Here is a 14,664-nt window from a genome sequence, read left to right on the forward strand (position 1 = left end):
GCTGCTTTAGCCTGACAGATGTAGGGTTGTTCAGGGCTGCGTTATGGGCCTTGTGCATGGTGTCCAGTATAGTTGTGATGGATTCCGAATTTTTGTCGAACCAGTCCTGATGCCTCCTACGGCGGTAGCCAATAGACTCGGCTGCAGCCTCATAGAGCTTTGAGCTAAGGTAGGTCCAATTGTCATCAACACTGCCTTCAGGGCTGAGGAAGGGGTCGATTTCCTGCAGCTTCCCTGCAATGGAGGATCGAAGGCTGTTCCGGGCCTCGTCTGCTTCAAGCCCGGCACAGTCCAACCGCTTCTTGACAGTTTTTCGGAGACGAACAGGGGCGACGTACTGATGCTAGCAACTTTGAGATAATCATGCGGTGGTCAGTCTAGCAGTCAGCACCTCGCATTGCACGGGTGATGTGCACGTCCTTGGTGTCCTTGCGTCTCACGATGGCGTAATCCAGCAGATGCCATTGCTTGGATCGTGGGTGCATCCAGGAAGCCTTGTGTTTATTTTTCTGTTGGAAGATTGTGTTGGTGGGCAGCACGGTGGCACAGGAGTTAGTGCATGTGCCTCACAATACGAAGGTCCTGAGTAGTCCTGAGTTCAATCCCGGGCTCGGGGTATTTCTGTGTGGAGTTTGCATGTTCTCCCCGTGACTGCGTGGGTTCCCTCCGGGTACTCCGGCTTCCTCCCACCTCCAAAGACATGCACCTGGGGATAAGTTTATTGGCAACACTAAATTGGCCCTAGTGTGTGAATGTGAGTGTGAATGTTGTCTGTCTATCTGTGTTGGCCCTGCGATGAGGTGGCGACTTGTCCAGGGTGTACCCCGCCTTCCGCCCGAATGCAGCTGACATAGGCTCCAGCGATCCCCCGCGACCCCAAAAAGGGACAAGCGGTAGAAAATGGATGGATGGAAGATTGTGTTGGTGATTGTCAGGTCATGCTCAGCACAGAGACTGAGTAGCCTCATGCCATTGCTGTTGACCTTCCCGATACCTAGCTTCCCAATCACTCCTTTCCATATGAGGTGGGTTTTCCCCACCCTGGCATTAAAATCACCAAGCAGGAGGATTTTGTCACTGCTAGGGATGCGCTGTAGGGCCTCATCTAGTTCCTGCTAGAAACGGTCCTTTGCCTCATTCTCAGATGGTAGAGTTGGCGCATAGGCACTGAGAAGAGTTGCATAGCGGCGTTTTGCAAGGGGAATACGGACAGACATGAGTCTTTCACTTATGCCGGTAGGTGTTTCAGTGAAACTGGGTAGCAGGCTGTTTTTTATTGCCAAACCAACACCATGGTGATGTGGAGCTTCTGTAGGGTAACCCTTCCAGAAAAAGGTATAACCCTGGTCTTCTTCCTTTAGGGATCCCTCATCCAGAAGTCTGGTCTCACTCAAGGCGGCGATGTCAATTCCATAACGTCTGAGCTCAGCAGCAACAAGCGCAGTTCTTCTTTGCGGCCTGTCAGGGTTGTTGTCCAGGAGGGTTCTGATGTTCCATGTAGCCAATTTCAGGGGAACTTGTTTACTTTTTGTTTTTCGACCACAGTAGTGGAATGTCCCGGTAGGTGCGGAATCCTACCCGGGGTGTGAAGAGTGGGCAATGTTTAGGCCACCTTTTCTAGGCCTTCCCCCAACTTTGGGGTGAGCAGTGTGGCTCCTAAATAGGGCTGCTCAGTCATACAGAGTTCTGCCGAAATCAGCTGCCACTCAATTCCCAGCTGGTAGCGACCATTATAGCCCTGTATCGCAGTCGTGCAGGGATCTAACTAGAGGCTCCCGGTTCATTCTAACCTACCCCCGTTATCAGACATCCTGACGCCGCCAGACTTTGTGCTTCAGAATCCAATTGCTGTTCTGGATCCACCAAGGTCAGAAGCAGAGACCTGTGCGGTGATACATTTTAAGTGTCTCTGGGGGTGCACAGTTCCCAGCCGCACTATCTTCGCCACAAAGAGATGGAGCCTGGTGGCAAGGGGGAAACCCAGGACAACCAGCACCTCTTCGTAGCTGCAGGAGGCCGCCGGAACCCTCAGTCTGTCGTGGCCCGCCTACGTGTGCCTCCATCACAGTGCTTTTCTCTCAGGGTGTACTCCCCTAGCCCTTGTCTTCCTGGACTTACCCGCAAGGCAGCGGGTCGATCCCCTACCTTTTAGCCTGAAGTCGCGAGACTCCAGTTACCGTGTGCTGCCAAGAGGAGGCAAGGTGAGGGGTCTTGGTGAAGGAGAGGCTATGTTCTGACCTCAGAAGGCTTACGCACTCGGCTTCCTTTACCCAGCTGGGTCGGTCAGCGGCAGGAGCTATGCGTCACATGCATCCCTACATGCAACGTCTCTCTAGCATGCTGCACTAGACGCATCACTACACCCAGCGAGCCACACACACACACACACACACACCCACACACACACACACACACACATACACACACACACACACACACACACACACACACACACACACACACACACACACACACACACACACACACACACACACACACACACACACACACACACACACACACACACACACACACACACACACACACACAGAGTGTGACATGTGTTTCAGCCCACACCCACTAAGGGCAGGATGAAGATCCACTGTTTGGAGAACGTGGACAAAGCTCTGCAGTTCCTGAAGGAGCAGCACGTCCACCTGGAGAATGTGGGCTCCCACGACATCGTGGATGGAAACCACCGTCTGATCCTGGGTCTCATCTGGACCATCATCCTGCGCTTCCAGGTCACCTGTCACCTCCCCTTGTTTTCAGCCTAGAGGTCAGAGGTCGACTCTTTTTTCTCTTTCCACTTGTGTTGTCTTCCTCTGCTGGTCACACAGTGGAACTGCAGCTGAAGGACCAATACAATCAACATTTCACCTGTTTTAATGGCAATATTTACTTTTTAATTATGAATTAATGTTTTTTTTAATCAATATTTACTTTTTAATAAAATTAATGTTTTTATTAATATTCACTTTTTTAAATGTAAATTGTTTTTATCAACATTTATTTTTAAATGTCAATTAATGTTTTTATCAATATTTACTTTTTAATTATAAATTAATGTTTTAATGTCAATATTTACTTTTTAAATGTCAATTAATGTTTTTTTTTATCAATATTTACTTTTTTAAATATGAATTTATATTTTTATCAATATTTACTTTTTAAAATATAAATAAATGTTTTTATCAAAATTTACTTTTTTTAAATGTCAATTAACGTATTATCAATATTTACTTTTTTAAATATAAATTAATGTTCTTTTATCAATATAAATTTTTTAAAAGGTCAATAAATGTTTTTTTTTTTATCAATATTTAGTATTTTATATATGAATTAATGTTTTTATCAATATTTGCTTTTTAAAAAAAATATTAATTAATACTTTTATCAATATTTACTTGAATGTTAATACATATTTGTCAATATTGACTTTAAAAAATGTAAATAAATATTTACCAATATTGACTTTATTAAATGTAAATAAATATCTGTCAATATTTACTTTATTAAATGTAATAAATATTTGTCAATGTTTACTTTATTACATGTAAATAAAGTTTTGTCAAAATTTACTTTATTAAATTTAATAAATGTTTCTCAATATTTATTTTATAAAATGTAAATAAATATTTGTCAATATTTACTTCATAAAATGTAGTAAAAATGTGTCAATATTGACTTTATTAAATGTAAATAAATATTTCTCAATATTTACTTTATAAAATGCAAATAGATATTTGTCAATATTGATTTTATTAAATGTAATAAATATTTGTCAATATGTACTTTATTAAATATAAATAAATATTTACTTTGTAAAGATCCAGGACATCAATATGTACTTTATTAAATGTAAATAAATATTTCTCAATATTTACTTTATAAAATGCAAATAAATATTTGTCAATATTGACGTTATTAAATGTGATAATAATTTGTCAATATGTACTTTATTAAATATGAATAAATATTTACTTTGTAAAGATCCAGGACATCAATATGTACTTTATTAAATGTAAATCAATATTTACTTTGTAAAGATCCAGGACATCAATATGTACTTTATTAACTATAAATCAATATTTACTTTGTAAAGATCCAGGACATCAGTGTGGAAACAGAAGACAACAAAGAAAGAAAATCTGCCAAAGACGCTTTGCTGTTGTGGTGTCAGATGAAGACTTCTGGGTGATTATTGATTATTTGTATTAGTTATTGATTATCTCTACTGGTTATTGATTATTTATATTGTTTATTGATTATTTGTATTAGTTATTGAATATCTCTACTGGTTATTGATTATTTCTATTGGTTATTGATTATTTGTATTAGTTATTTATTATCTCTACTGGTTATTGATTATTTCTATTGGTTATTGGTTATTGTCATTGGGGATTGATTATTTATATTGGTTATTGATGATCTCTATTCCTCATTAATTAATTATATTGAATATTGATTATTTATATTGTTTATTGATTATTTCCATTGGTTATTGATGATCTTTATTGAATATTGATTATCTCTATTGCCTATTGATTATTTCTATTGGTTATATATTATCTCTACTGTTGATTTTTTCTATCGGTTATTGATTATTTCTATTGGTTATTGATTTTTTTCCATTGGTTATTTATATTGCTTATTTATTTTTTTCTATTGGTTATTAATTATCTCTATTGTTTATTGATTATTTCTATTAGTTATTAATTATTTCTATTGGTTATTGATTATCTCTATTGGTTATTGATTATTTCCATTGGTTATTGATTATTTTTATTGGTTATTACAATCTATACACTCAATATTACGACATGCATACTGACATTAGTACTACATCAATACAAACATTAATACTACATCTATACACACAGTACTACATCTATACACACATTAATACTACATCTATACAAACATTAATACATCTATACAAACATTAATACTACATCTATACACACAATACTTCATCCATACACATACATTAATACTACATCCATACACATGCATTAATACTACATCCATACACAAACATTAATACTACATCCATACACAAACATTAATACTACATCCATACACATACATTAATACTACATCCATACACAAACATTAATACTACATCCATACACAAACATTAATACTACATCCATACACACACATTAATACTACATCCTTACCCATACATTAATATTACATCCATACCCATACATTAATACTACATCCGTACCCATACATTAATACTACACCTATACACACATTAATACTACATCTATGCCAGTGGTTCTTAACCTTGTTGGAGGTACCGAACCCCATCAGTTTCCCTACTTTTTTTTCAAATTCAAGACAAAGTTATTATATGTTTTTGATAACACTTTAGTATGGGGAACATATTCTAAGTAACATAGACTTAATTTAAAGTTTTTTGAACACTAGGGGAACATATTCTTAGTAACAAAGACTTAATTAGTGGGTAGAGCAACCGTGCCAGAAACCTGAGGGTTGCAGGTTCGCTCGCCGCCTCTTACCATCCAAAAATCGCTGCCGTTGTGTCCTTGGGCGGGACACTTCACCCTTTGCCCCCGGTGCCACTCACACCGGTGAATTGAATGATGAATGATAGGTGGTGGTCGGAGGGGCCGTTGGCGCAAATTGCAGCCATGCTTCCGTCAGTCTACCCCAGGGCAGCTGTGGCTATGAAAGTAGCTTACCACCACCAGGTGTGAATGAATGATGGGTTCTACATGTAAAAGCGACTTTGGGTACTTAGAAAAGCGCTATATAAATCCCAGGTATTATTCATTTACAGTTATTCGCTTAGGTTTAGGGATCGGGTTAGGGTTAGGGTTAGAGGGTTATGGCCAGGGTTAGAGGGTTAGGGTTATAATAAGGCCATGCAGAATAAGGCATTAATAAGTACTTAATAATGACTACTTAAGAGCCAATATGTTACTAATTTGCATGTTAATAAGCAACTAATTAATGGTGAATATGTTCCCCATACTAAAGTGTTACCATGTTTTTTTACTGGTGCACAAAATGAAGCGTGCATGAACATCACCTTGTTCAAAGAACAAAACCAACACAGTGCATAAACTCACAACAAATTACACACCTGCAAATCAGTCTGACTTCTGCTGTTGCCGTATCGGTAATACGCCGATAGGGAGAAGTTTTTATTTACACGATGAGTCGGGTGTGTTTTGACCTCTACCATGAATTGATTAACGTGGACCCCGACTTAAACAAGTTGAAAAACTTATTCGGGTGTTACCATTTAGTGGTCAATTGTACGGAATATGTACTGTGCTGTGCAATCTACTAATAAAGTCTCAATCAATAAATCAATCCGCCGAACCCCTGAGCCCGACTCACCGAACCCCTAGGGTTCGATCGATGAACTTGTGAGACTGCAGGTTGACATTGCCCCACTGCAGGAGACGCGGCTTGCCGACTCCGGAACTCTCAGAGTAAATAACTTTACGTTCTTCTGGCAAGGGAAGAGTGCCAAGGAAACCATAGAGTATGGCGTTGGATTTGCTGTTCTGAACTCTCTACTGGGAATGATAGAACCCTGTCAACAAGGCACAGAAAGACTGCTATCACTCCGTCTCCACACCACCACTGGGCCCGTCAACCTGATCAGTGTATATGCACCAGCACTCAGCGCTACCAGGGATACCAAGGACGAGCTAGACTCTCTTATCGACAGGATCCCAAAAGAAGAGCACCTGATACTGCTGGGTGACTTTAACGCCAGAGTGGGCACTGACCACGACTCTTGGCCCTCCTTTCTTGGCAAGTTTGGTGTTGGAAAGATGAATGAGAATGGGCAACGACTCCTGGAGTTGTGCTCATACCATGACCTCAGCATCACCAACTCCTTCTTCCAGACAAAGCCTCAGCACAAAGTGTCTTGGAGACACCCTCGCTCCAAACACTGGCACCAGCTAGACCTGATCATCACCAGGCGATCTGCGTTGAAGTGCGTCCTCCTTACCCGCACCTTTCACAGCGCTGACTGCGATACTGATCACTCGCTGGTGTACTCCAAGATGAGACTTCTGCCTAAGAAGATCCATCGCTCCAGGCCCCAGGGCAAACCCCGCATAGATGTGAGCAAGACCGCACACCCTGACAAGGTAGAGGAATTCACCCAATCTCTCTCCGAGGTGCTAGACTCAGATTCTCCTGGTGGCTCAGCCACAGACAGATGGGACCGCATTAGAGAGTCAGTACACAGCACTGCATGATGGTCTTTGGAAAGAAGCAGACAAAGAACAACGACTGGTTTGAGGCCAACTCCTCTTAACTCACTCCAGCCGTAGAAGAACGCCGCAGAGCTCACCTGGAATACAAGCGATCCCCCAGTCAGAGGACCCTGCAGGTGTACAGATCTGCCAAGAGCAAAGGACAGAGACTAGCAAGGCAATGTGCTAACGAATACTGGCTCCAGCTCTGCCAGAGCATCCAGTTAGCGGCTGATACTGGAAACATCAGGGGCATGTACGAAGGCATCAAGAAAGCCATGGGCCCCACCAAGAAGGTTACGGCACCACTGAAGTCTGCCACGGGCGAGACCATCCGGGACAAAGGCAAGCAGATAAGAATCAGAATCAGAATCAGAATAGTTTTATTGCCATTGTTTGAGAGGGGTTCACAAACTAGGAATTTTTCTTGGTGCAAACGTGCGACATAAAAACATATAACACATATTTGGTAATAAAAAGAGCTGTAACTGAGCTATCAGGTAGACTTAGAAGGAATTCAAGGAATTCAAGTAATTCAAGGAGCTGCTGTTAGGAGTTATTGTTCATTTGCCTGATGGCCGAGGGAAAAAAACTGTTCAGGTGGCGGGAGGTGTGGGTCTGGATGGAGCGTAGTCTCCTGCCTGATGGGTGATAGATAGAGAGATGGGTGGAACACTATTCCGAACTGTACTCCAGACAGAATCAAGTCACATACGATGCCCTTGCAGTCATTGAAAGCCTCCCTCTCACGGCTGAACTGGACGAGAAACCCACTGTGGATGAACTGAAGAAGGCCACTGAGAGCCTGTCCTCAGGGAAAGCGCCTGGGAAGGATGGCATACCACCAGAAGTCATCAAGTGCGGCGACAGCACACTGAGGGAACATCTTTACGACCTCCTCTGTCAGTGCTGGGAGGAAGGAGCAGTACCTCAGGACATGAGAGACGCCAACATCGTTACCCTGTACAAGAACAAGGGTGATAGAAGCAATTGTAACAACTACAGAGGAATATCTCTCCTAAGCATCGTAGGCAAAGTCTTTGCACACGTCCTCCTGAACAGACTGCAGAAGCTTGCTGATAGAGTATACCCAGAGTCACGGTGCGGGTTCCGCTCGGAAAGATCAACCATTGACATGGTCTTCACCATCAGACAACTGCAAGAAAAGTGCAGAGAGCAGCTCAAGCCCCTCTTTCTGGCCTTCATAGACCTGACCAAAGCAGGGATGGGCTCTTCACAGTCCTAGCGAAGATTGGCTGCCCACAGAGACTGCTGAGCAAGATCAAGTCGTTCCATGACTGCATGAAAGGCACCGTTTAATATGACGGCTCGACGTCAGATGCTTTTGATATCTGCAGTGGCGTCAAGCAGGGCTGTGTCCTCGCGCCCACTCTCTCTTCTTTGCCGTTCTGCTGAAGCACGCCTTCGGATCGTTGACCGAGGGTGTTTACCTCCACACTCGGTCGGACGGCCGACTGTTCAACCTGGCTCGCCTAAAAGCAAAGAGCAAGGTCCGGGAGGTAACCATCAGAGACATGCTGTTTGCAGATGACGCTGCTCTGGCCACCCACACAGAAGAAGAGCTACAGAGCCTGATGGACCGCTTTGCAAAGGCATGCGACGAATTCAGCCTGACTATCAGTCTGAAGAAGACAAATGTGATGGCCCAAGATGCTGAACCACCCTGTATCACCATCAACGACTATGAACTAGAGGTCGACAGCCAGTTCACATACCTTGGCTCCACCATCACTGACAACCTCTCACTGGAAGCAGAGATCAACAAGAGGATTGGCAAGGCATCCACAACCTTGGCCAGGTTGTCGCAAAGAGTGTGGAACAACAGCATGCTGACAATAAACACCAAGATCGCTGTGTATCGTGCCTACGTGCTAAGCACTCTCTTGTACGCCAGCGAATCCTGGACTCTGTATTCCTCGCAGGAGAAGAGGCTAAGTGCCTTTCACATGCGCTGCCTCCGTCGCATACTCGGGATTATATGGAGCGATCGTGTGACAAACAACGAGGTGCTGATGCAAGCCAAGATTCCCAGCATGGTCACTCTCTTGCGTCAGCGTCGCCTTCGATGGCTGGGCCATGTGTGTCGAATGGACGATGGCCTGATCCCCAAAGACATCCTCTACGCAGAGCTTGCCTCTGGCAAGAGGACAACGGGACGGCCACATCTCCGCTTCAAGGATGTCTGCAAGCGTGACCTGAAAGCGCTGGACATGGACCTGAACACCTGGGAAGAGCTTGCTCAGGACAGATCCAGCTAGAGACACACCGTGAACACTGGTTTGAAAGCTGGCGAAGCAAAACTGCGGCAGCTTGCAGATGAGAAGCGAGCTCAGAGAAAGAGCAAGCAACTACATCCTGTAGCTCAGTGGTCCTTAACCACCGGGCCGTGGCCCGGTACCGGTCCGTGGATCGATTGGTACCGGGCCGCACAAGAAATTGAAACAAATAATAAAATAAATAAATAAATAAATAATTTTTATTTTTATTTTTATTAAATCAACATAAAAAACACAAGATACACTTACAATTAGTGCACCAACCCAGAAAACCTCATTCCCCCATTTATACTCACTTTTTTATGACCAAATAAATAAATAATCTCCATTAATACTACATCTATACACACACTTTAATACTACAGCTATACACATATTACTATATCTGTACATACATTAGTACTACGTCTTATATACATTCATGTAATACATCCATTAATACTACATCTATTGCATGAAGCCATTACTGTAAGTACAGGCATGCAGTACTGTATACATGTAGTACTACATGCTTGTAATACTGCAGTATTGTGTTGTTTTCAGGTATTCTGACGTCAACATACACAACTTCACTACAAGCTGGAGAGACGGGATGGCCTTCAGCGCCCTCATCCATAAACACAGGTGACTTCTTCACATTCTCCATCTTCTCCATTTTCTCCATCTTCTTCATGTTCTCCATCTTCTCCATTTTCTCCATTTTCTCCATGTTATCCATCTTCTTCATCTTCTCCATCTTCTCTATCTCCTCTATCTTCTCCATGTTCTTCATGTTCTTCTTCTCCATCTTCTCTATCTTCTCCATCTTCTTCATGTTCTTCATCTTCTCCATCTTCTCCATCTTCTCATTTTCTCCATGTTATCCATCTTCTTCATGTTCTTCATCTTCTCCATCTTCTTCATGTTCTCCATCTTCTTCATGTTCTTCATCTTCTCCATCTTCTTCATGTTCTTCATCTTTTCCATCTTCTCCATTTTCTTCATGTTCTCCATCTTCTTCACCTTCTCCGTCTTCTCCATCTTCTTCATGTTCTCCATCTTCTTCGTGTTCTTCATCTTCTTCATATTCTCCATTTTCTCCATGTTCTCCATCTTCTCCATCTTCTTCACCTTCTCAATCTTCTCCATCTTCTTCATGTTCTCCATCTTCTCAATCTTCTTCATGTTCATCTTCTCCATCTTCTCCGTTTTCTCCATGTTCTTCATCTTCTCCATGTTATTCATCTTCTCCATCTTCTCTGTTTTCTCCATATTCTTTATCTTCTCCATCTTCTCCATGTTCTCCATGTTCTCCATTTTCTCCATGTTCTTCATCTTATCCATATTCTTCATGTTCTTCATTTTCTCCATGTTCTCCATCTTCTTCATCTTCTCCATGTTCTCCATCTTCTTCATCTTCTCCATCTTCTTCATGTTCTTCCTGTTCTCCATCTTCTCCATCTTCTCCAACTTCTTCATCTTCTCCATTTTCTTAATGTTATCCATCTTCTCCATCTTCTCCATGTTCTCCATCTTCTTCGTGTTCTTCATCTTCTTCATGTTCTTCATGTTCTCCATCTTCTTCATGTTCTCCATCTTCTCCATGTTATCCATCTTCTCCATCTTCTTCATGTTCTTCATCTTCTCCATCTTCTCTATCTTCTCTATCTTCTTCATGTTCTTCATCTTCTCCATCTTCTCTGTTTTCTCCATATTCTTTATCTTCTCCATCTTCTCCATGTTCTCCATCTTCTTCATATTCTCCATCTTCTCCATGTTCTCCATCTTCTCCATGTTCTCCATTTTCTCCATGTTCTTCATCTTCTCCATGTTCTCCATCTTCTTCATGTTCTTCATCTTCTCCATGTTCTACATCTTCTCCATCTTCTTAATGTTCCATTGTCTCCATGTTCTCCATCTTCTTCATCTTATCCATATTCTTCATCTTCTCCATGTTCTCCATCTTCTTCATGTTCTCCATCTTCTTCATCTTCTCCATCTTCTCAATGTTCTCCATCTTCTTCATGTTCTCCATCTTCTCCGTGTTCTTCATCTTCTTCATGTTCTTCATCTTCTCCATGTTCTCCATCTTCTTCATCTTCTTCATGTTCTCCATCTTCTTCATGTTCTCCATCTTCTCCATTTTCTCCATGTTATCCATCTTCTTCATGTTCTTCATCTTCTCCATCTTCTCTATGTTCTCTATCTTCTTCATGTTCTTCATCTTCTCCATCTTCTTCATGTTCTTCATCTTCTTTATGTTCTTCAAGTTCTTCATGGTCTCCATCTTCTCCATGTTCTTCATCTTCTTCATCTTCTCCATCTTCTCCATCTTTTTCATGTTCTTCATCTTCTTCATGTTCTTCAAGTTCTTCATGTCCTCCATCTTCTCCATCTTCTTCATGTTCTTCATGTTCTTCATCTTCTCCATCTTCTCAATCTTCTTCATCTTCCTCATGTTCTTCATGTTCTCCATCTTCTCCATTTTCTCCATGTTATCCATCTTCTCCATCTTCTGCATGTTCTTCATCTTCTCTATCTTCTCTATCTTCTCCATCTTATTCATGTTCTTCATCTTCTCCATCTTCTTCATTTTCTTCATCTTCTTCAAGTTTTTCATGTTCCTCATGTTCTCCATGTTCCTCATATTCTTCATGTTCCTCATTTTCTCCATGTTCCTCATATTCTTCATGTTCGTCATGTTTTTCATGTTCTTCATGTTCCTCATGTTCTTCATGTTCCCCATGTTTTTCATGTTCTCCATGTTCCTCGTGTTCCTTGTGTTCCTCATGTTCCTCATGTTCTTCATGTTTTTCATGTTCTCCATGTTCTTCATGTGCCTCATGTTTTTCATGTTCTCCATCTTCTTCATGTTCTCCGTGTTCCTCATGTTCTTCATATTCTTCATGTTCCTCATATTCTTCATGTGACTCATGTTTTTCATGTTATCCATCTTCTTCGTGTTCCTCATGTTCTTCATGTTCTCCGTGTTCCTCATGTTCTTCATGTTCCTCATGTTCCTCATATTGTTCATGTTCTTCATGTTCCTTCATGTTCCTCATGTTCCTCATATTGTTCATGTTCTTCATGTTCCTTCAATGTGTCTTTAGTGATATTAATGATTGAATTTCTTTCCAGGCCTGATTTGATGGACTTTGACAGGCTAAAGAAATCCAACGTTCACTACAACCTGCAGAATGCCTTCAACATGGCTGAGCAACACCTGGGCCTCACCAAGCTCCTGGACCCTGAAGGTGAAGGATCACAAATAAATAATACAAACTTGATATAAGTGTCATAAATAAATACAAATAAATAATAAAAACTTGATACAAGTGTCATTAATAAATACAATAAATACAAATAAGTCTATATGCTGTATATAACTTGTAGACATCAGCGTGGATCACCCGGATGAGAAGTCGGTCATCACCTACGTGGTTACCTTCTACCACTACTTCTCCAAGATGAAGGCTCTGAAGGTGGAGGGCAAGCGGATCGGAAAGGTGGCCCAGAAATGGCTGAAAGAACCCGAGGCAGGAAGTCAGCTGACGGGTTTTGTCTTGACGTGCAGGTGCTGGATCACGCCATGGAGACGGAGACCATGATTGAGAAGTACGAGTGTCTGGCATCTGACCTGCTGGAATGGATCCAACAGACCATCATCATCCTCAACAACAGGAAGTTAGCCAATTCTCTGCTGGGCGTTCAGCAGCAGCTTCAAGCCTTCAACACCTACAGAACTGTGGAGAAACCTCCAAAGTAAGCATCAGACTCTGCCTCCTTCATCTAAACCCCACCCCCTCCACTCTGACTCCCCTCTTCTGCATCAACCAATGTCTTTGGGAGTTTTTAGGTTCACAGAAAAGGGGAACTTGGAGGTTCTTCTCTTCACCATCCAGAGCAAAATGAGAGCCAACAACCAAAAGGTCTTCACACCTCGTGAGGGGAAAGTCATCTTGGACATCAACAAGGTCAGAAGCTTCTATGGACGTCCTCCCCAAGCTTGGGGTCTGAGGTTTGTGCTTGCAGGCCTGGGAGAGTCTGGAGAAGGCGGAGCATGAGAGGGAGCTGGCCCTGCGGACAGAGCTCATTCGTCAGGAGAAGTTGGAGCAGCTGGCTAGACGCTTGGACCGCAAGGCGGCCATGAGGGAGACCTGGCTCAGTGAAAACCAGAGACTAGTCTCACAGGTGTGAATGCTGAGCACCAGGTAGACCTCCACACTTCTTACACGTTGCTCCTTCTCTCCAGGACAACTTTGGCTGGGACCTTCAAGCGGTGGAGGCGGCTACTAAGAAACACGAGGCCATCGAGACAGACATTGCGGCCTACGAAGAGCGCGTGCAGGCTGTGGTCGCAGTGGCCAAAGAACTGGAGGCAGAGCGTTACCATGACATCAAACGCATCGTCGCTAGGGAAGACAACGTGATGCGGCTGTGGGAGTACCTGTTGGAGCTGCTAAAGGCCCGAAGGCAGCGTCTGGAGATGAACCTGGGCCTGCAGAGAGTCTTCCAAGAGATGCTACACATCATGGACTGGATGGACCAAATGAAGGTCTGTTCCCTTTTGCTTTGTGTCCCAAAGCAGGATCTCTTTGGCCTGGTTTTCACAAAGTGGTCCAGTCCATCTGCTTTGGTGTAAGTAGCTAGCTCCGCCCTTTACTTGCCATACTGCTGCCCTGTTTTTCGGTCTGTTCCTCTTAGTACTGTTCTCCCGTCCAGCCCAGCCCGCTTAAGTTAGACTTAATTAGGTCGTGAAGGAAGGCGGGCTCATTGCTAAATCAGTCCGACTTTGTCGTGGAACGTGAAGTTTTGAATGTGTTGTCATGGTGGTGTAGTGTGTGTATGCACGCTACAACAACTTCTTCTTCCTGCTTGGTTGTGAATAACAATCTGTAGATGAAACCCACCCCGATGTCGTGTTAAGAGTTGTTATTCAATGCGTCGGTCCAGACTGATAATATGTTCGTTGCCCCCATTCATATAAAATACACTTTCTTTAATTGATCAATGATGAAGAGGACAAAAGTGACCAACATGATGGAAGAGACTATAATGAACATAAATGACTAGAAGACGTAGAAGTCGTAAAAGTCGTAAGTCGTAATAGACATGGAAGTCTTAGAAGAAGTAGA

General features: G+C 42.5%; 1 protein-coding gene across 3 annotated transcripts in view; it reads left to right on the forward strand.

Annotated features, from left to right (window-relative positions):
• LOC133639758 (spectrin beta chain, non-erythrocytic 1-like) overlaps positions 1 to 14,664 on the forward strand; it is a 54,622-nt gene that overhangs the window by 21,083 nt on the left and 18,875 nt on the right. For all 3 annotated transcript variants that reach the window (XM_062033346.1, XM_062033345.1, XM_062033347.1), the window contains 9 exons: positions 2,571 to 2,744; positions 4,106 to 4,197; positions 10,094 to 10,174; positions 12,668 to 12,783; positions 12,923 to 13,035; positions 13,104 to 13,291; positions 13,386 to 13,503; positions 13,562 to 13,720; positions 13,782 to 14,084. In XM_062033346.1, the coding sequence (XP_061889330.1) occupies positions 2,571 to 2,744; positions 4,106 to 4,197; positions 10,094 to 10,174; positions 12,668 to 12,783; positions 12,923 to 13,035; positions 13,104 to 13,291; positions 13,386 to 13,503; positions 13,562 to 13,720; positions 13,782 to 14,084 (1,344 nt within the window). The remainder of the gene's footprint in view (positions 1 to 2,570; positions 2,745 to 4,105; positions 4,198 to 10,093; positions 10,175 to 12,667; positions 12,784 to 12,922; positions 13,036 to 13,103; positions 13,292 to 13,385; positions 13,504 to 13,561; positions 13,721 to 13,781; positions 14,085 to 14,664) is intronic.

Source organism: Entelurus aequoreus, linkage group LG22 (genome assembly GCF_033978785.1).
Source record: "Entelurus aequoreus isolate RoL-2023_Sb linkage group LG22, RoL_Eaeq_v1.1, whole genome shotgun sequence".
In the NCBI taxonomy this organism is placed as follows: domain Eukaryota; kingdom Metazoa; phylum Chordata; class Actinopteri; order Syngnathiformes; family Syngnathidae; genus Entelurus; species Entelurus aequoreus.